The sequence below is a fragment of the Physcomitrium patens genome, chromosome 5 (genome assembly GCF_059467195.1).
Source record: "Physcomitrium patens ecotype Gransden chromosome 5, ASM5946719v1, whole genome shotgun sequence".
Taxonomy (NCBI): Eukaryota; Viridiplantae; Streptophyta; class Bryopsida; order Funariales; family Funariaceae; genus Physcomitrium; species Physcomitrium patens.
In genome coordinates, this window is record NC_143414.1 from 3,689,347 (window position 1) to 3,709,989 (window position 20,643).

At 32.4% G+C, this 20,643-nt stretch overlaps 2 protein-coding genes across 5 annotated transcripts; both read right to left on the minus strand.

The window, feature by feature from the left end:
• Positions 1 to 3,705: 3,705 nt before the first annotated feature.
• Positions 3,706 to 6,682, minus strand: LOC112282781 (dynamin-related protein 5A). The gene is made up of 10 exons (XM_073534397.2): positions 6,640 to 6,682; positions 6,077 to 6,199; positions 5,707 to 5,808; positions 5,474 to 5,524; positions 5,269 to 5,330; positions 4,998 to 5,088; positions 4,812 to 4,876; positions 4,591 to 4,617; positions 4,377 to 4,427; positions 3,706 to 4,075 (listed from the first exon to the last, which is right to left on the minus strand). Exons 1-10 carry the CDS (start codon positions 6,680 to 6,682, stop codon positions 3,938 to 3,940), a joined length of 753 nt encoding a protein of 250 aa, XP_073390498.1. The 3' UTR covers positions 3,706 to 3,937.
• An 11,074-nt stretch (positions 6,683 to 17,756) lies between these two features.
• LOC112282807 (protein COP1 SUPPRESSOR 2) lies at positions 17,757 to 20,375 on the minus strand. Of its 4 annotated transcripts, none has more exons than XM_024520887.3 (7): positions 20,161 to 20,375; positions 19,474 to 19,647; positions 19,154 to 19,354; positions 18,864 to 18,978; positions 18,605 to 18,678; positions 18,330 to 18,490; positions 17,757 to 18,169 (listed from the first exon to the last, which is right to left on the minus strand). In XM_024520887.3, exons 2-7 carry the CDS (start codon positions 19,551 to 19,553, stop codon positions 17,994 to 17,996), a joined length of 807 nt encoding a protein of 268 aa, XP_024376655.1. In that variant the 5' UTR covers positions 19,554 to 19,647; positions 20,161 to 20,375; the 3' UTR covers positions 17,757 to 17,993. The 4 variants fall into 4 exon arrangements, with proteins under 4 accessions (XP_024376655.1, XP_090106403.1, XP_024376656.1 ...); XM_090250277.1 differs by having other exon boundaries at positions 19,474 to 19,626; positions 20,161 to 20,223; XM_024520888.3 differs by lacking the exon at positions 20,161 to 20,375 and adding an exon at positions 19,772 to 19,911.
• Between the last annotated feature and the right edge of the window lie 268 nt (positions 20,376 to 20,643).

Genomic DNA, 20,643 nt, shown 5'->3' on the forward strand with positions numbered 1-20,643 from the left:
GTAGAACTTTAATTTCTTTTGATAGTGGCTTTTAAGATTGGTTTTGGTTGATATTAACTTCAAAATATTTAGAGTCACCTTTGCTAGACATTGGTGACATTTGAAAACTTATTTTGGTTCTTTTATTTGGTGTTTAGAGCATAAATTATGTAAATCTTATAATTAAAAGGGTTGAAGAAGGGTTTTAGTAGCAAAGGGAGTAATAAGGGCACCAATATAGATGAATGGAGATGGATGATGAAAATATCCATTCCTATTGGTCAAAAATCATGACCAATAGGCTTCAAGGAGGCTGTCCGAGGCCATATTAGAGATTAGGGTTAGTTTTTTGGAGCCATTTGAGCTTTGAAGGCTGGGATCAGCAAGTTTAGGTTTTTGGCTACGGTTTTGGTTCAAATCTTGTATGATTTGGAGTTTATATGAAGGAGATATAGGCGCTCAAAGTTAAGGTGTTGATTTGGGAGCTACTGTCACTCTTTTCAACATAACGCACGTGTATAGAAGGCAATTGAGGATCGGCGACCGCAACTGAAGAAAGCTCTTTTGCAGCTACACTTTTTGCATACTACTTGCTGGATTTCAAGTTGAAATGAAGGAGTTATTGGATTTTGAAGTCAGCACATGCAATCTAAGGGTAGTAAGTGACCTGATTTACTAGTGGTTGTGTCTTGAGCTATATCTTGAGCAATTTAATAAGGTTTTGGCTCAAAATTTTAAGAAATGTGTAAATTCATGTTATTAAACTTTGTACATAAGTTTGATGATATTTGAGTATTGGGTTCTTGAGATATTAAGAAAATAGTGCTCAGGTGCTTGTAAATTAGGATTTAGAGCATCTACTAGGGTTTCTTAGATGCTAGATGATCGGAAGAGATTTTGTAGTTAGTTTTTTTTGAGGTAAAACTTAAGGATGAATTCTATCTACTCTATAAATATGAAACAAATTGAACACTTAGATCAAGAGTTATGAATTATTAAAGTTCAAAAAGAGAAAACCCTTGATGGGAAAAATATGTTTTGAAGGGATTTTGTTATATTTTGAGTTTTATGCAAATTAAAGGAGTTTTGGAAACTAAGGTAAGATACATATAAAAATTTAAGCTAAATTCTCTACAACTAAATATCCAGTATATTCCCAGATAGCAAATCATGCTATACGATACCGCTTAGTTCTTGAGGTTAGCCTTATACTAGATGGATAGATTATAAAATGCTAAGGCAATCACATTGTTAAAGTCCATGCCATTTAGGTTGCCTACTTGCAATACTATTATTGTTGATGTTGTAGTTGTTGATTTTTTGTACATGGACATAAGTTGTTGTTCTAAGTAATGGTTGATAATATTTTTCTAACAAAATTGAAATCTGTTTAAAATAGTTAAAAGAATCAGCCTAGATTTGTAGTACTACAATAGGTCAAAATTATTGGTTATTAGTTAGCCAATTATACCAATATCTATAATAAATATATAAACTTAAATAGTATATATTCTTTATTAGTATAATATATATTATTTATAGGATACGTTTTTTAACTATGATATAAATTATTTACTTTTGCTACTTTAATTGTTTAAATTTAATTGATTTCAATTCTATAAATACTTTGTGAATGTTGATCAAGTTACTTTAAGTGCTTTGATGTTGACATAGATTGTAATTTATCTACAAGCCTCACAAGAATCAAATTCAAATTATACAACATTAATTAATTTTGTAACATGGAACCGTTTTTATTAAAAAATCATGCAAAATATTTCAGCCATAGTTATTTATTATATAGTTTAGTCAGCTTAGAAGCAAGAAGAGGTGTTACAAAACAACATTATAGAACCTCACAATAGTCACTATACAAAAAGATCTAGTGCAATACCGAAGCACTCATCCACATGAGGAGCAATCATGGCAATAGTTGTTAGCAACCTCCAAGCCAAATAAGATTTATAAAAAAATAACATGAATATCAAGAGGGGGTCAATTTATATGAATTGGAAGAAGCACAATTTTGCAAACACTATGAGATCTGCACATTATAAATTTAAATAATATATCACACTATAAATTGAAAGAATTTTAAAGAATAATTCTTTTATTTTTTAATAAAATTATATTTTTTTTAATTACAAGAAATTGAAACTCTCAAACATTTTTTAGACATCTTTGTCATGTAGCATTTTCAATGCTTTGTTTGCTAATTCTTATTATAATTTACATTTCCATGGTATGTCTAGTAGAAAAAAATTTGAACTTAGAAAATTCTTTACAAATGCAAAAAATATGCTTAGTTTCCTTATAATAGTTTTTGGTGTTGAAACACAAACATTAAAACTTAAAAATTTAAGTGATTAAAAATAATTACTTCTTGTTTCACTAATATTGTTATTTGTATTGTTATAAAATAATTCCTCCAACCATAACTCAATACAACTAAATACACAAAAGCTTAGAATTTTCACATTAGTGTTGAACTTAATGTACATACAAATCTAATTATAACACAAGATTAAATTTTTATACATAATAACTTCACATCAGTATGCATCTAAAAAATACAATGTAAATTAAATATTATAAAAATAAAATACTTAAACCTTAAAATATTTATTTTTTTATTATTATTGTTAATTTTTCACATGCCATTTGGATAGTAATTAAATAAAATTACCTTGTTTGATAATCCATAAAATGTACATTTGTCTTGTAGTTGATCATCTATTTTTGTCTATTTTTACCAATAATTGGTAAATCAATGTATCCAACATAAATTCTACATCTTGTTCAAATTAAATATGTTCTTTTGACTGTTGGCCCATATTTGCAATGCTCTTTCTTATGACCTGCCTTGTGGACACATGTTACCACAAAAAAATAACATAGTCCAAAAACATATTCTTCTTTTCAACTTAGAGATTATCAAAGCATACTCTTAATGTCTTCCAATTACTATTTTTTTGATCTCCATTCAACTCTCTTTTTATTTTCAACGTTTCTAAAGACCAATATCTCAATTTCTTGTTCTCCTTCAAAAATGTTTCCAAAAGTTTTATACTCAGTGGTAGGCCATTGCAAGCTTACAATTATTTTTACCAATTCTGTCATCATGCGGCCTGCGTGTTTTATTACTCCCGAACTCCAGAGGAACCTTCGAGACGATTCGATCTGATTTAAAACCCAGTAATAACGGTTTCTCGAGATCGTTACGAAATTTCAATCTGGTCAGCAGTGTCAAGAATTGATGCTTCAGGAGCGTATCGATGCCAAGGATCAACTATGGCACCTTCAGGAGCGGTTTTTCATCTCATCAGTGTCGGTAATAAACTCTTAGCGCGGACCCGAAAAGACTGCACCCACGCAAATGCATCCCGCTATGTGCGTTCCCAGTAACATCAGAGACCTAAGATCTTGTGTGGGGTCCTTACCCCGCCGGGTCGTTCACGCCTGCCATGCTTTTGACATTCATACTTGCGATTTGATCGCCATTCCATCCTGGTCTATGATATGAACTGCAAGTCATGTATTTCGTTTGTTTAAGGATAATCAGTGACATGACTTAAAGATTTGTTTGAATCTATTCCAGAAGATTAAGCTCTGCTCTTTTGCTTCGATGTTTGAAGACGTTTCATCAGAATTTGCATCGTCTTTGATTTGGTAAGGACGAGAACTTCACCTACTTCACTCCATCTTTGTTCCATGGCCTTGTTGGCAGATTTTGGAGCTCGTCAGTTGACACATGTGGGCGATCACAAGGTCTCCGAGCTGCTGTGCTCGCACTTGAAGCTATTGATAGTAGGCGAATTGATAACATACACAATATATCGATATCTAGTAAAAAACAAGACAACTAACTGCTCTTCAAAGATTGTCGAGTAATCAAATGACAAAGGCTACTTTACATTGTATTCATAATTAACACAAACTTTCCCCTTTCTTGTAACTATTAAGAGCAGCGACTTCTCCATGCATCTGAGTCGATTTCATTTAGGGCGTTCTTGTAAAGTTTTAGCCGCTGAGCACAAGCCTGTCTTCGTTCCATCAAAGCTGTGTCTTTATCCAACAATTGACTTAGGCGCTTGCTCTGTAAAGCCAACATTAGACTCAGTTAAATGAAATGATTTGCTTTCTGGAGTAAAAATCTTATCACTAAAGTCATGATCATCTCAAGCTTCATTCTTGGGTAGCTGAGGATAATAATCCTTACACGCAAAAGATTGAACTCAAAAGGACTCCAGCAGATCAAGACTTGTAGAGAAACCTGTGTATCAGCGCGTAACACCACCGGAACATGCCAGTACTGCCGATAATATGAAAACTTCTCATCATCCCATTGGACCAAAACGTTAAGTTGAACAAGTGAATGTTACTCAAGTAATTCTTACTTGGCTTTCGCCAACGGATTTGCGAACAAGCTCCCTCAGGATCAAGTGCACCTGCACATCAAAAATAGCATACGCATTCACATCTATCTACGTCCGTGTTCTAGACATGTATCAATTAAGTACTAAACTTAATCCTCCCCCTGAAGATAATTTCAAACATTAGATTTATTCTTAAACTGCCAGAAGAAATTCATGTAGAAGATTACAACCGCACCGTATCAACTGCCCGACCTTCCGAAACCTGCACATGATGCGCAACAGAATGCTTCTATTAATGATCCAATGACCAGAAGATTGAAAGGACCAAGGGCATCACCTTCTTACTCCATGTATATAGACTGTGACGGCCCTTGCACTATATTGTTTAACTCATATACGTCAACTTTGTAAAAAAGAAAAAAAACTAGATCATTTCTTGTTGTCATGTACACTTACATCGACCGCGTTGGTGCCTTTATCCATGAGGTACAGCTTTGTCAAGACTCCAAGTGTTCTTTCGCCTGAAATATTACAAGCCAGGTAGGATGAAGATAATTGACCCAGTTACGGAACAATCTGTTATTCCAAGAAAATTAGCAGAGTATGCAACATAAATTTTTGATTGTTCAGATAGTTAAGTACCTCCAGGATCCACTTCAAGCGCAAGCTTGATTGCATCCGATGTTGCAACATTCTGCTTCGCAGGTGATATTGCCAGAATGAGGGAATTTGTCTGCAGCAAGATTAAAACCAAGTGCATACCAAAAAAGCTGAGTTATACCTCTGCTGGAATAGGCATCAACCAATCTGGTAGCTACGATCAATCATCATATTTCAACAATCAACACAACCGACGTTTTCTTTATAAAGGAAAAAAGGAAAGAAGATTGTATGGAAAATGATCATGTCCCACCTTTTCAACATACGACCTGACCATATCGTCAATATCTTTCACAATACTATCCGGCTGCCCCTCTAAACAATGAAACCAAACAATGCAGTCAATCAGGTGCATTTCCAGTCTCATCGTTTTCAACTTTTTCAGAAAACATCTTGCGGAATTTACATCGCATTCCAGAAAGCTGAAAATAAATTTAAGGGAGTAAGACGACACTTACCCACTGCGACCTTCGTTAGACCAGGCAAGTCGATTAAGGTCAGATTCACCACTGCGAAAAATTCCAGAGTGCGAGTTATCAGCCATGTAAATATAAGAAGGTATTTATAAGTACAACAGTTATGAATTCGCTGATACTTTCGTATCAAATAAACTCATCCACCATCTAATTGCTGCTTTAGTGTACTGAGTGTTATTTGACACAGAAAGCTAATGTTCGGGTTAGAATGATACCATGAGGTGTGCAAATTCTGAGATGAATTGGTACAGGTGATATTTTCTTGCTCCATCCTGTAACTCCATCAATCTCGTCCTGAATTTCTTTCCGGACTTTTTCTGCATCATAACTAGGACACTTAAACGACCACCACACACTTTGAAAATTAAAAGCTCTCGAAATTCTTAACAAAAAAGCCTATAGATTCTTACTTCAGCATTTAAAATATTTTCTTCCACGCTGTTGCGTCTAACATAATAATTCGTGAACATCTTTATAGTACCATAGAATTAACTGTGAGCACCGAGCCTCAGCAGAACTACCAAGCGTTGGTCCTAGTTTTCGACAAAACGCAATTTAGACAGAATAGAAAAATGATCAACCTACCAAAGTCATAAAACCTCTTCCTTGGAAGATGTGAGAACTCTCCATAATCGGATCCTTCCTCTGTCTTATGCGACTGAAGAACAAGAGGCCGTCTTGTAACAATTTCGGGCTCCACAAAAGCATCTTAGTTCCATCTTTCTGGCAATATAGCTTCAAAAGGACGACACTCTTTGTTGCCCTGTCCAATTACGATTGGTCCAACTACGAAATCAAGAATTAAAAAAGAGCACAAGTCAAACCTGAACTACGAGGTAAAAAATCCTTTCCTATGATGTTCTTTAGCACGGATGACTTGCCAGAGCACTGGTTCCACATGTAAGACACCACAATTGATTCAGGATGAGGTTACTTTCTAACTCACAAAACACGATCATCCTTGAGATGTCGGAGTTGTTGAATCAAGGCGCCCATAACTATAGTTCGTACGACAAGATTGTGGTTCTGGACCTGACTCAATTCCGGACTCGGACCAATGCAACGAGACTAACAACTGCAAAACTTCAGCACACAAATTGAAGGGCTCATTAAATCATAGCCATACCTGACCACCTACTACAACTGACGGCAAAGTCTCCCATAGACTGGGCAAAGAGGAATCTTCTCCATAGCCCCCAGTGCTGTACTTGCCCTTTTAATTCTGTTCACTAATTCTATTAAACTCTTCATTGTAAGAGGTCCTTCTAAAGCTGCATCAGATTCTCAATTTGATCAAGACGATTATCAAACACTGCACGAAAACCTCAAACTCTTTCCGAAACTCGACTTCCTGATGAGGTTATAACAGCCTCAAGCACGTGCTGTATGAAAAAAAAATAAAAATAAAAAATAAAAAATAATTAACTATTTTTTTTTATTTGTTAATAATTGTCAGAAAATTATGGTTTACACAATTCCAATTGTCATTTCTTCTTTTCAATAAAAAAAGAGAAAAAGTGTAGGTTTTTGCAACCTTTCAGCAAAAAAAGATATAGTTATGTTTCCAGCAAAAAAATTGATCAATAGTTATTTGACCATATATACTAAAGGAATTATTTAGGTTAATATTGTTAAGGAATATTTAATTGATTTATGGAACAAAAACTTATTCTTTCTTGATGCTTGTATTTAACAATGTGATTTTTTAAAATTAAAATAAAATATTATATAATAGATTTTATTTCTAAATTTATTGCTTCTATTTTCTAAATTAATTTTATATCCATTGTTACAAACATCTTAGTATGAATTAGTGCTCATGATTCACATAATTGCTAAATAAAGTGAAAATCCTTTTGTCTTTAATTCATATTGATATAGAAGGGTGCTCAAGTTTGACATTATTGCCAAGTAAATTAGAAACTTTATATCTTTGAATTATTTTGATACAAAAGATTGTTGAAGTTTGATATTATTGCCAAATAAATAATAAAACCTGACATCTTTAATTCATCTTATCATATATGGGTTCTTAAGCTTGATATTATTCCTAAATACATTCAAGAGTTTTACATCATTGATTTAGTTTAATATAAAAGAGTACTCAAGGTTGACATTATGACCAAAAGAATTAGAAAATCTTTTATCTTTGATTCATCTTAATATAGACTAATACTTCAAAGTAGCATCAATGCTAATTAAATTAAAAATACTTACGTCATTGACTTATCTTATAATAGATGAGTGCTTAGGATTGGCATTATTGCCAAAAAAAAAAAATTAAAAATCTTACATCTTTTATTTAACTTAATATAAAGTAGGTACTCAAGTTGGACATTATTGCTAAACAAACTTTTTTTTTTTTTTTTTTTTTTTTTTTACTTATCTTAGTATAAATAGGTGCTTAAGCTTGATAATATATCCAAATAATTTAAAGACTATTACATCTTTGATTTATTATAAAATGCATAGGTGCTTAAATTTAAAAATATTGTATAATTTTTTTTTAAATATATATCTTTGATTTGATTTAACATGGAATATAAATTTAAATTGATGGTACTACAAAACGAATTCAAATACCATATTTCTTAACTTAACATATTAAAACTAGGTGTCCAAGTTTAATATTAAACCTGAATAAATTGTGAGGCCTTACATTTTTTATTTAATTTAATATAGATATATACTCAAGTTAGATACTAAAACAAAAAAATTATGATTTATTATAATATATACTTATTTTAAATTTAGAAAATAATTCCAAGTAAACAAAATAAATAAATAAATAAATAAATAAAACCTTATATTTTTTATTCATCAAAATATAATTTAATATTTAAATTTAAATTTATTATTATATAAATTGATTATATTATTAATTTTTTCTTAAAAAAATAAATAATTACTTAAAAAAATATTAACAAAAGAATTAAAGTATTACACATCTTTGAAATATCTTAATATATATATTGATGTTTAAATTTAATAAACACATAATTGATATTATTTGATATTAATGCCACATAATTTAGAAAAAAATCTATCTTTAATTATTTTTAGCTTCTAACCATATTAATGTATAATATTTTTGTTTACAACTTTAGACATCTCTAAAAAAGAAATTTAATTCTAAAGTTGTATATTTTCTTATGATATTAGTTATATTGCTATAAGCACTTAATATGTACGATAAAATTTACTTTCAAAGCAAGATTTTAAGATCTTTTAAGGTTTGTGTATGAAAGATTTTTTTTTAAATAATATTGAATCTTCAAACTAAGTTGATCTAGAAAATTAATTAAATAGAATATTGTTGAGGACATGAATTGGATGAAGATGCATAAACCTGAAAAATCTGTGTTAAAAGAAAAGTGACAAAATAAAAATAAAATAATATGTATATTAAAAAGAAATTAGAATAGCTATTGCCAAAAGACAAGAAAACTAGAGACTCTTAAATCTAGACTTCAAACAAGAAAGGAATTGACAAGAGCAAAGAGGGCTTCACTCTTGCCTCTATATATATTATCTAACTAGGAGCTACGTGGTGATGTTCTATAGGACTTCTAATATGTATTGACTTTGTAAGTCACATGCTTTAGCTTATAAGACAAGTTTTCTATGTGTGGGCTACATAGTTAGCTTGTTCTTCAAGCTACCAACATGTGTGGCATATGACCAACTTGTTGACCACGTTTTTAATCTAAAAAGTCAATTAAAGATACCTATAAAGTCAAAAAAAATATCTATTAAGCTTCTAGGAAGCTTGTATAGAAGATATTATGGAATTAACTTATTTTTACTTACTATTATCTAAATCATATAGGTAATTATTGATTTACATGTGTATATCCATCATATTATCCCTCCTTCTAGAAACAAATTCCATGAGGAGTAGTCTTCATATTTTGAGGAAATCCAAGATGCAGCAAATTACATTTACTACATATTCCAATCTTTGTTCTCTTCAAAGATAGTTGATAGGCCTTCTGTCAAGGATATGAACTAAAAGATGATGCATAAACCAATGAAATCTATGTCAAAGAAAGAGTGAAAAAATAGAAATAAAGAAGTACATATATTAAAAAAAAACTAGAATGGCTTATTGCCAAAAGACATGAAAACTTAAGACTATTGAAACTAGACTAGAAGCAAGAAAAAAATTGACAAGAATAAAGAAGGCTTCATTCTTGTCTCTATATATACTATCTAACTAGGAGCTACGTGGCAATATTCTATAGGACCTCTATTATGTATTGACTTTGTAGGACATATGCCTTGACTTATAAGGCAAGTTTTTTTACATGTGGATTACATAGTTAGCTTGATCTTCAAGCTAACAACATGTGTGGTACATGGCCAACTTAATGACTACGTTTCTAACTCAAAAAGTTAATTATAGACACCTATAAAGTCAAAGAACCATCTATGAAGCTTCTAAGAAGCTTTTATAGAAGATATCATAGAATTAACTTTACTTTTATCTACTTATATAGATAATTACTAGCTTATAAGTGTATGTCCGTGACATTATCTTCCTTTCTAAAATCAAGTTCTACAAGGAGTGGTCATCATATATTGAAAAAATCTATGATGCGACAAATTATATTTGCGACATATTCAGATCTTTGTTTTCTTTGAAGATGATTGATAGGGCCTCTCAACCATTGATAGTGTCCCATATCAGGGCAGAAAGACCACCCTGTTATTTGATCGTTGTTGATGCCTTTATAACTTCCTTAAAATAAAATATTTGAAATACCATGAAGAATTGTTCCTACCTCTAATAAAATTATCAAACATTGGCAGTCTCTTTCAAGATCGTGATACCAAACGTATTCTATCTCGCTAATTATTGAAAAAAAAAAAAACATGTCATTCTTGACAATCTTCATCTCGATTGTATCGTATTAAAGGTTGTGACAATTGTAATGTTTTATCCAGCAAGTCAGCAAATAAAGGCTTTTCAGTTGAATTCGCTACTTCTTAGTTTTCCATCTCTTTAACATCATAAATATAAAAAAACTACAAACAAAGATTGAAAGTAGAATGTTATCTAGCCTAGATCTTGTTTTTTTTTATAAGAAAGGCCTTCATCTTGATTTTGATGGATGTCTTCAATGAAAAGCCTCCATCACCTTTCTTGCATTTGTAAGTTTCTTTATTGGCTCTTATATGCATTCACTAATATCATATCTATGCCAATGGATAAGATATTCTAACTTATTTTGATGTTGCCTTCAATTTAGGACTTCTTCTACTTCAAACTCTTCATTATTACCTATTTCTATAGAAGGAAGGGGAACTTATCTTCTTTTTTTTTATGTCCACTATCTTGTATGGTTCAAGAAGAGATACATGAAATACTAGATGGATTTTTATTGATTTTGGTAGGTGTAAACAATATGCAAGTGAATTGATTTGTATAAAAATAAGAAATGGTCCTAGCCTATGATAGTCCAACTTCTCACAAGGACAAGTGGTCTTGAAATTGCGACAAAATTATCATACCTTGTCACCTATGTGAAGTTGTGGTTTTTCCTTTTGATAGACATGTGCATTGATCTTTTATTATTCTTGAGCTTCCTTTAACAGTGCATTCATTGTTATATGTAGCTTTGATAAATGATTTGCCAAATCTTTTGTTGTAAGATTATCAGCTTTTGAAAAGTCAAAAGCATCAAGTTGTGGATGATAACCATAATTGGTAAAAAAAGGTGTTTATTTTATAGAAGAATATATCGTGTTATTATAAGCAAACTTTGCCAATGGAAAAAGAATTGTCCAATCATCTTATTAGCAGTTGATGATATATCATAAATACTGCTCCAAAACTTGATTAATATGCTCTATTTGTCCATCAGTTTGAGGATAGAATGTCAAAGATAGTTTTATATCTACTTTTAGAATCTTGGAAAGAGTCCACCAAAATCTTAATACAAATTGAATTTCCTTATCCGATATAATATCCTTAGATAATCTATGATAGCGATAGATGTTGTCAAGAAAGAGCTTAACTATTTTTTCACCTGTGATAGATTTTTTACATAGTATAAAATATGCCATCTTGGTAAAATGATCTACTATCACAAATATAGAGCCATATGAACCTAAGATTAGAAGATTTTATACTTCACTTTTACTACCTACAAAATCTTTTGTTTCTATGGATTTCATGAAATTTTATACTTCTCTTTTTGGAATATATAATTGACCTTCAAAATAGAATAAGTTGTTTTTGAACTCAAACTTAGAAGTATCTTAGAGCTTAGAAGAAAGATTCTTGATATTATGAATAAGAGGATCAGAAGACATACTTGATTGGATTTGTTTCAGAAGGGTTGTATCAACAGTCTTTTGATTTCATTACTCGAAGACGAAAATGCTTTGGCTTCAAGAGAATCATTTTTTGTTGATCAAAAGATGCATCTCTTTCTTTTGGTGCAAGATAAAAATGTTTAGAAAGGGCGTTTGACAAACCTTAATATTTTTCTAGTCGATATGTGATCTTGATATTAAAACTTGATAAAGACATGCTCCAACTAGCTTGGCAACGATTGAAAATATATGTTGACATGAAGTACTCAAGATTCTTGTAGTCCGTATATATGGTGACTGGATTAGAAGCGCTTTCTAGATGATGATGCCATTCTTGAAATGAATCCATGATTGCAAAAAGCTCTTTGTCGTGGATTTCATAGTTAATCTCGGCTCTTAAAAAGTCTCTGGAATGAAAAGCTATTAGATGAAGTTTATCATTTATTTCCATTTGTAATAATACGGCATCCAAAGCAAACTCTGATGTATTTGTTTCTATAAAATAATCGACACACATCTACAATGATCCATATTTTTTCTTCACAAATAAAATTGGAGCTCCTATTGGAGATTTGGAATGGCGTATGAAATTCTTGGCCAAATTCTCTTCAATATACTTCTTGAATTTAGCCAACTCATTTTGAGGTAAATTGTAGATTGGTCCAAATGGCGGTTGTGCTCCTTCTTAAAGGCCAATTGAACAATCATATGAAAGATGTTCTAGAAGAGTATCTGCATTCTTCTCCTCAAATACATCTTAAAAAACTTGATATTAGCTTAGAATGCCACTTGAAGTCTTTCCACCAATAGAAACAAGTTTGGCATAAATGACACAAGGTGATCCTTCTTTTGCAGCATGCAAAAAAGCTCTTGCACCTACAAATACAGGTTTAATTGTACTAGACTTATGACTTTCTACTTGATTAACTACGCTCTTAGTTATACTTTCAAAAAAGTCAAGACTACGAGAAGTCTAATTTATTTTAAGATTATATTTTTCTACCCATGATAAATCTAAAATGATTGGATTAGAAAGAAATCTAATGATATTAAACATTACAAACCTACTATGACCATTAATTGCTATTTCTATAGGAAAGGTTTTATGAGTAACATCTCCTGAAGACAACGGACGACTATCTATGACTTCTACATGAATAGGTTTAGTTTTCTTCACTAAAAATATGCTATGTCTTTTACCAAATTCTTCATCTAAAAAACATATTGAGGCTCTTGAATCTAGCAAAGAAGAGGCTTTGTGATGTTTAGGTCCTACAATAATATTTATCGTAAAACATGGAGAGGGTTTTGAAGAGAGGATAGGACCTTCACCAGGCGTTGTACATGGTTCCAGCCGCATAGTCCCTATTGTAGTTGGACAAATTTGTTTTTTGACATATTATCTTCTTTGATAGTCGTACTCCTTATTTTATGGTTGTGTCGCTTCTTTGGGCAATATTGAGCAGTGTGCTTAGGTTCTCCATAATATAAGCACAATCTTTCTTAACGATGACGAGTCTTTTTTTACTCAATAAGAAATTTAAAACATATTGCATCAATTTGCATATCCTCTACTTTCGAATGTATGTGTTGAAGAGATATTGGTGTTGCCATTGAATTATAGTAACATTGAGGTCGACTTATATGGTTCTCAGATCGGAATTCAAAAAGATAATTATTGCACTTCACAGCAAAGTCAATTGCTTGACTCAATGTTTGAGGATCACGTAAGTTGAGCATTAATTTTTTTACCTCATATTGTAATCCGTAGAGAAATTGGCTAATAAGTGCAGCATCATCCCACTTGATATCAGTTGTAAATTATCAAAATTATGAAGCTTACATCGTTACTGATCAATTGCCTTGTTGTAAAATACAGATCTTATTGGTTGTAACACGAATTACATCATGTTCTCCATACATGGATCGAAACTCCACCAAAAAAGCCTCTAAATTATCCAATATTGGATCTCATCGTTTAAGAAAAGATGAAAACCATGTTAATGTTGAACCTGAAAGAAGTGTACGAATGAATCTAACTTGCAATCCTAGAGTTGGATAGCTTTGGGATTGAAGTTCAATCAAAAGTTGTACTTGATTGATAAATCCTCTAAACTTTGATCTGATGCCATCAAACTTCTTGGATAGGGCAATTCATGGTTTTCTAATACCGGAAGGGCATTCCACCATAGGAAAAGGGACGTGATTTGGTGCAGATGTTGAAGCAGCTCCAATCATTTCTATATCTTCACTTCTTGTCAATCTTATTGGTCCTTGTAGATGTTAATTACGTTGATGCATCGCAAGTATTAACTCCTTCAATTACTCTTGCATTTGTACCATTACACTCTTCATTTCAGCAAGTTCTGCCATGATAATACTTACAAAAGAAAAGATATCTAATATCGCTCAAGACAAATAGAAGAGAAGATTTGAGAACAAAGAAAATACTAAGGACAATATCAATTTAAAAGAAGGTAATCCGCAACTTCTAATATGCTTATGTCTTATCAAGAGAAAAGGATAATCCACTCTTAATCAAAATTAGACAAAGCTTTGATTTTGTAAGTGCACTCTTATCAATCTATTAAAGACAAGAACATAATAAAAACAAATAAATAAGTGAGACTTCTCTCAAAGAAAGGTGACAAAATAGAAATAACTTGATATGTATATTAAGAATGAAATTGGAATGACTATTGCCAAAAGTCAAGAAAAGTAGAGATCTTTGAAACTAGATTGGAAGTAAGAAAGGAGTTGACAAGAATGAAGAAGGCTTCACTCTTGTCTCTATATATACTATCTAATTAGGGACTATGTGGCGATGTTCTATATGACCACCAATATGTGTTGACTTTATAGGACACATGCCTTTACTTACAAGGCAAGTTTTTTTACGTGTATGTGACATAGTTAGCTTGGTTTTCAAGCTAACAACATGTGTGGCACATGGCCAACTTGTTGACTACGTTTTTAATCAAAAAAGTCAATTAAAGACACCTATAAAGTCAAAGCAATGTCTATGGAGCTTCTAAGAAGCTTCTATAGTAAATATTATAGAATTAACTTACTTTTATCTATTTTTACCTACTTTTACTTACTTCTACCTATTTATATATGTAACTATTGGCTTACATGCGTATGTCCATGATATATAATAATGTTGAGGCCCACTTATCTGACCCTCATATTAAAATTTAAAAAGTCAATTATCACACTTCACAGCAAAGTCAATTATTTGACTCAATGTTTGAGGATCAAGTAAGTTGAACATCAATTTCTTTATTTCATATTGTAATCCATAGAGAAATTGGTTAATAAGTGCAACATCTTTCCGCTTGATATCAGTTACAAGTTGTTGAAACTAAGAAGCATATAATATTACAGATCGATTGACTTGTCGTAAAATACAGATCTTATTGGTTGCAATACAAGTTGCATCATGTCCTCTATATATAGATCAAAACTCTGCTAAAAAAGCCTTCAAATTATCCAATATTAGATCTCATCATTCAAAAAAAGATAAAAACTGCAATAATGTTGAGGTTGAAAAAAATGTATCAATGAATCTAACTTGTGTTTTAGGAGTTGGATAACTCTAGAGTTGAAGTTCAATCACAAGTTATACTTGATTGATACATCCTTGAAACTTGGATCTTGTGCTATCAAACTTCTCAAGGAAGGCAATTCTTGGTTCTCTAATACCGGAAGGATGTTCCACTTTAGAAGAAGGGACATTAGTAGGTACAGATGTTGAAGCAACTCCAATCATATCTATATCATCACTTCTTTCCATTCATGTTGCTTCTTATCGTGATAAATTGAGTTGGTGCATTGCAAGTATTAACTCCCTCAATTGCTCTTGTATTTATGCCATTGCATTCTTCATTTTAACAAGCTCTACCATGATAATACTTAAAAAATAAATATCTAATATTACTCAAGATAATAAAAGAAGGGACTTGAGAATAAAAAAGATACTAACAACAATACTAGTTTAAAAGAGGATAATTGGTAACTTCTAATATGCTTATATATTTTCAAGAAAAAGAGATAATCTACTCTTAATCAAGAAAAGACAAAGCTCTAATATTGTAAGTGATTTCTTGTCAATCTGTCAAGGACATGAACTAGAAGAAGATGCATAAACCTGAAATATTTGTGTTAAAAGAAAAGTGACGAAATAGCAATAAAGTAGTATGTATATTAAAAAAAAAAACTCGAATAGCTATTGCCAAAAGATAAGGAAAGTAGAGACTCTTAAATGTAGACTAGAAGCAAGAAAAGAATTGACAAGAGTGAAGAGGGCTTCACTCTTGCTTCTATATATACTATCTAACTAGGAGTTACGTGACAATGTTCTATAGGACCTCTAATATGTGTTGACTTTGCAGGATACATGCCTTAGCTTACAAGGCAAGTTTTTTATGTGTTGGCTACATAGTTTGCTTGTTCTTCAAGCTATCAATATGTGTGGGACATGGCCAACTTGTTGACCACGTTTCTAACCTAAAAAATCAATTAAAGACACCTATAAAGTCAAAATAGTGTCTATGAACCTTCTAAGAAGCTTCTATAGAAGATATTATGGAATTAACTTATTTTTACCTATTATTATCTAAATCATATAGGTAATTATTGATTTACATGTGTATATCCATAACAAACATATAGCTATGTAACTAAGTACATTCATATTATATTTGATTTTTAGTCATATCATTGTTTTTGTAGATTCAATCCACATATTTAGATCTTAAACAAATGAAATTTTAATTAATATTATTTTTAGTATAAATATTTATTTATTAATTTAAAAAGTTTAAATATTTTATATTCAATAGTTTAATTTCATGTCATTAATAACGTTGTAAAATAGATTGTTCAATAATTTAGATACAACAATATTTCCATAATTTATCTTATTTTATTTTATTTTATGTATATCATTACATAAAGTTTTAGACTTGTAGCTATTTATATTAAATATTAGATTTAAAAAATAAAAATTTTAAATTAATTTTAAATTAAATAAATAGAAATTTAGTCATAGATAGATATAAAAAGAAATAGACTAAATATAAAGATAATTAATTAGATTAGATTGAACAAGAGAACTTATTATATAAGGTGTATTTAAAAAGAGTTTAGGATATGAATCTAGAAAAAACTTTAAAGAGACAATAGGCTCTTATATTATCATAAAAGATAAATTAAGCTAAGAATTTACAAAATGTCAATGTCCACAACACTATTCTAATAGTAGCAACAAAGTATATATTAAGAACAAATATTTGAAAACTTAAATAATCAATATAAGTTCTTTTTATTGTAATTATTCTTTTTTTTTTTAGTGGCCTTAATTTGTCCTTTGTAGGCTTCTATTAAAAGTTATATTAATTTTTTTGTAATATCAAGTTTTGGATTGAATATAATACATTATTGGATAATTTTATAATCCTTCTTTATTGAATATATAATGATATTATTAAAATTTCAATTGATTATTGGTTAATAGAATTTTAATTAGTATCTAAATTTAAAATTTAAATATATACTAATATCTTTCATTTGAAAATCTATTATTTTAATTGACTTAGATCAAACAAGAGTAATATCAAAAAAATATTCAAGCTTGTTGATTACTACAATGTAAAAAGATACTTGTAAATTTGGATCCAACTATGAGAAGATTTTAATGCATGGGCTGCCATTAATATTCAATGTGCCAAATGCATAGAGTGTGGCGGTGGTTAATTTATGATTTTCTTGTAGTCATAGAGAAATACAAATGCCGTTCACATAGAATTTAGAAGTCCAACTGCATCAGCAAAAATTATGTGCACATTATTGGATACATTCCTTTGCTTAGCTACAACAATTACCTCACGAGTGCCTAGCTAGTACCTCCAAAGTTTTATCTTATTCTTGCACAAAGATGAGAAGGAACCATTGCCCATGGGCAATAAACGGATGAGCCCTTCTCGTTCGTGTAAATATTGTGAAAACAAACGTTAGATAGTAACAAAATTAAAATGACCAGAAAGGGCCAGGCAGATGTGTGAAAACATTTCCTGTCACCCATGTCAAACAAGCATTCAAACATGGAAAGGTAACAGACTATCCTGCAAGTGGTGATTTTTCCAGAATTACTACAGGGCACAGCTACAGCAAGTCCAAGTCACCTTCTCAACAATCTTCTTTCCCTCTTCCTAAAACGTTCTAACATTATCTCATCAGTAGCAGCTTGCCTCCTATTCCTTACATCATATGTCTCGCTTTTAGAACCAGTTGGTCCACCTCGTCCTCGTCCTCGTCCTTCACCTCTTCCTTTGTCTCTGTAGCCTTCAGGATGATCTGTTCGAAACCAAGTTTACAAGGATATGGTCACGAATAAGGTCACGATTCTCCAAATCAGATAAGATCAGATAAGCTTCCATGAAAACAACTTTGAAACATAAATCTAGTTTGACAAAACCTAGTTGTATATTCTTCATGAGCATGTGCGTTTGCATACCACTTCGAAGTTTCTCAGCATACTCCCGGCCTCGTTGGAAGTAGTCAGCGTTGTAGCTGGCGGGTATGCTGGACTGGGATCGGCCACGACCTACAAATGGACGCTTGCCTTGTAGTTGCTTCTTTGCAGCTTCGGTTTCTTCAATGTTTTTGAGCTTATACCTGTACCAAGAGCGGCATTGGTGTTTTTTGTAGGAGTCTCAAACAAGCTAGTGGAAATGATCTATAGCATGTAAATGAAGCTTATTCCACCTTAAAAATGTAAAAATAACTTACTCTACAGGTAGTTGTACTTCAGCAATTCCAGTTGTCCATTGTGTGGAGCTCTCCTCTCCATTCCTTTTTCGTACCTGGTCGATTCAAGAAACAAATAAGTCACAAACTCATCACTAATACGACATTGTGAGAAAAGAACACCGAGCTATCACTTGGACGTAGTTGGAGTATTCATTATCGAGTGTATTCGACACATGAAACCCAGAACTGAGAAAAGATATCGTGCAAAGTTGTGTGCACGCATCCATCAAGAGCACACCTTGAGATGCTCAGGTATCACGTAAAGATCAACTTCGGGAGGTTTCACTTCTTCTCCTACTTCACTAGTCTCCCTTCCCCTCTTCTTTGCCATCTCCTGCTCAATATACTTCAACCTATCACAATTCCAGTATGAGGAAATCCAAATAGCAATCCACTCCATATTAAGCTATGGCTAACAATGGGATTATAGCTTTTTCTCCTCCAGTTTGTCTTCAAGTAGAGTTTCAAACAAGTATATATATATGACTTTAAATACTCATACGATATCACAGATAATGATGTACTCACATGTTAGGGTCTTCTATAGTCACAGCAGTTTCTTGTGCAAATGTATCTTGCAGCACTTGCTCTTCGTTCTCACCCTCGCCTTCGCCTTTCTCCGCAACATTGGAATTCGCTCCTCCTGCAGGCTGTCCAAGCTGATTCGCTACAACCCCATTGCTTCGTTCCCTCTGCTTTTGCAAAAACTTCACCTCCTCTAATGTGGATCTGCAAAATTCGCCATCAACAATCAATAGATTCAACGACTATATATCACAAAGCTTACTTGAGAAACCCAGTCAGAATCAGCACCGCATGAACAGACCCCAAAATGATCATCACTATACCTAATTTCGTCCTCATCGTCAGACTGATCCTCTGATTCTAGTGTGTCACGCTTGCGGAAGCGCTTCCCGTTGATGCCCATGTTGCGTAACAAGCACTAATGTCGCTGAAACTCTTAAGTTTGTCACCTCAGTCTCACCTTTCCGATCAAGGCCCTTCACCGAAACCCATCTTCGCTGTCAAAGAGGGAACAAAACAAAAACAAACAAATAAAAATAACAGAGAGTCCTTTCACATTGTTCAATACGGGCCTTGCCAACCCTAATACTCTGTGCCCTACAAAAATCAAACATCGTGTACCATTTGCGTAGAGTGTCTCCACGCTTCAAAAAAAGCAGAGAATTGGTGCAAAGTGCTGAATAGAATAGCTGTTGAAGTTACTCGAACGAGCCAAAGTGGCATCGAAAACAAAATTCACAACCCTCAAAGGCATCAATCCAGGCAAAAACATGAACCAAAGTGGACGAAAGATTGCTTCTGTGGACGACAAGTTGTACACAGAACGATTAACCGTAAAATCGTCAGCCAACCAGCACGACGTTCCTGAATAAAATATTGAAACCTCAGTAGAGATCTTCCGTTATTACACTACCCAACCATAGCAGTCAAGTTCTATATAACTTCACCACTAAAGCTAGTTATACAATCTGTTTCAGCAACCCACTTCATGTAATTTTCAGCAAACCTACTTGAAATACGTGAAGCAATTGCAATGAACGGCAAAATTTCGCCCGCACTTCTCATGTAATTTCACGAAAGCGCTTGGCTTGCGTTATTCAAGCCCGCATCGATTGATTAGTGCCATCAGAAGGACGGACGTTCAGTCGTCCGAGTTGGAGGCCAAGTGAGGAGATTCTATTGCTGGCCCCTCAACGAAGCTACGGTTCCTCATGTGTTTTCACTGAGATTCGTGTAAAATAGCCTCAATATAAAGGTCTTCATCACTCTTGGTCTTGTGAGTTCTAAAATGACGATTCCAACAGCTGTTTCTACATTTTGGTGAAGATTTTGTGATTTCTCCACATAGCTACCCACAGTTTCAACATCGCCTGCTTCTAAGAACAGATGACAGTAAACTACTTACGGAATCTCATGACAATGTACGCTTGCCAGGTGAAAGCATGCGCAACTGAATTGGAAGATCTGGCATATGGAAGGGATTTCCAAAGACA

What these genes read in the sequence shown, in the direction of transcription:
- LOC112282807 (XM_024520887.3), bottom strand. Translation starts at nt 19,553, where the DNA reads ATGGGCATCAACGGGAAGCGCTTCCGCAAGCGTGACACACTAGAATCA. An exon ending in ACTATAGAAGACCCTAACAT is followed by an intron (nt 18,979 to 19,153) that starts GTGAGTACATCA and finishes GAATTGTGATAG; the next exon opens with GTTGAAGTATATTGAGCAGG. An exon ending in GAAGTACAACTACCTGTAGA is followed by an intron (nt 18,491 to 18,604) that starts GTAAGTTATTTT and finishes CTCTTGGTACAG; the next exon opens with GTATAAGCTCAAAAACATTG.
- LOC112282781 (XM_073534397.2), bottom strand. Translation starts at nt 6,682, where the DNA reads ATGGAGAAGATTCCTCTTTGCCCAGTCTATGGGAGACTTTGCC. An exon ending in TCAGGTCGTATGTTGAAAAG is followed by an intron (nt 5,089 to 5,268) that starts GTGGGACATGAT and finishes ATCTTGCTGCAG; the next exon opens with ACAAATTCCCTCATTCTGGC. An exon ending in GCTTGAAGTGGATCCTGGAG is followed by an intron (nt 4,877 to 4,997) that starts GTACTTAACTAT and finishes GTAATATTTCAG; the next exon opens with GCGAAAGAACACTTGGAGTC.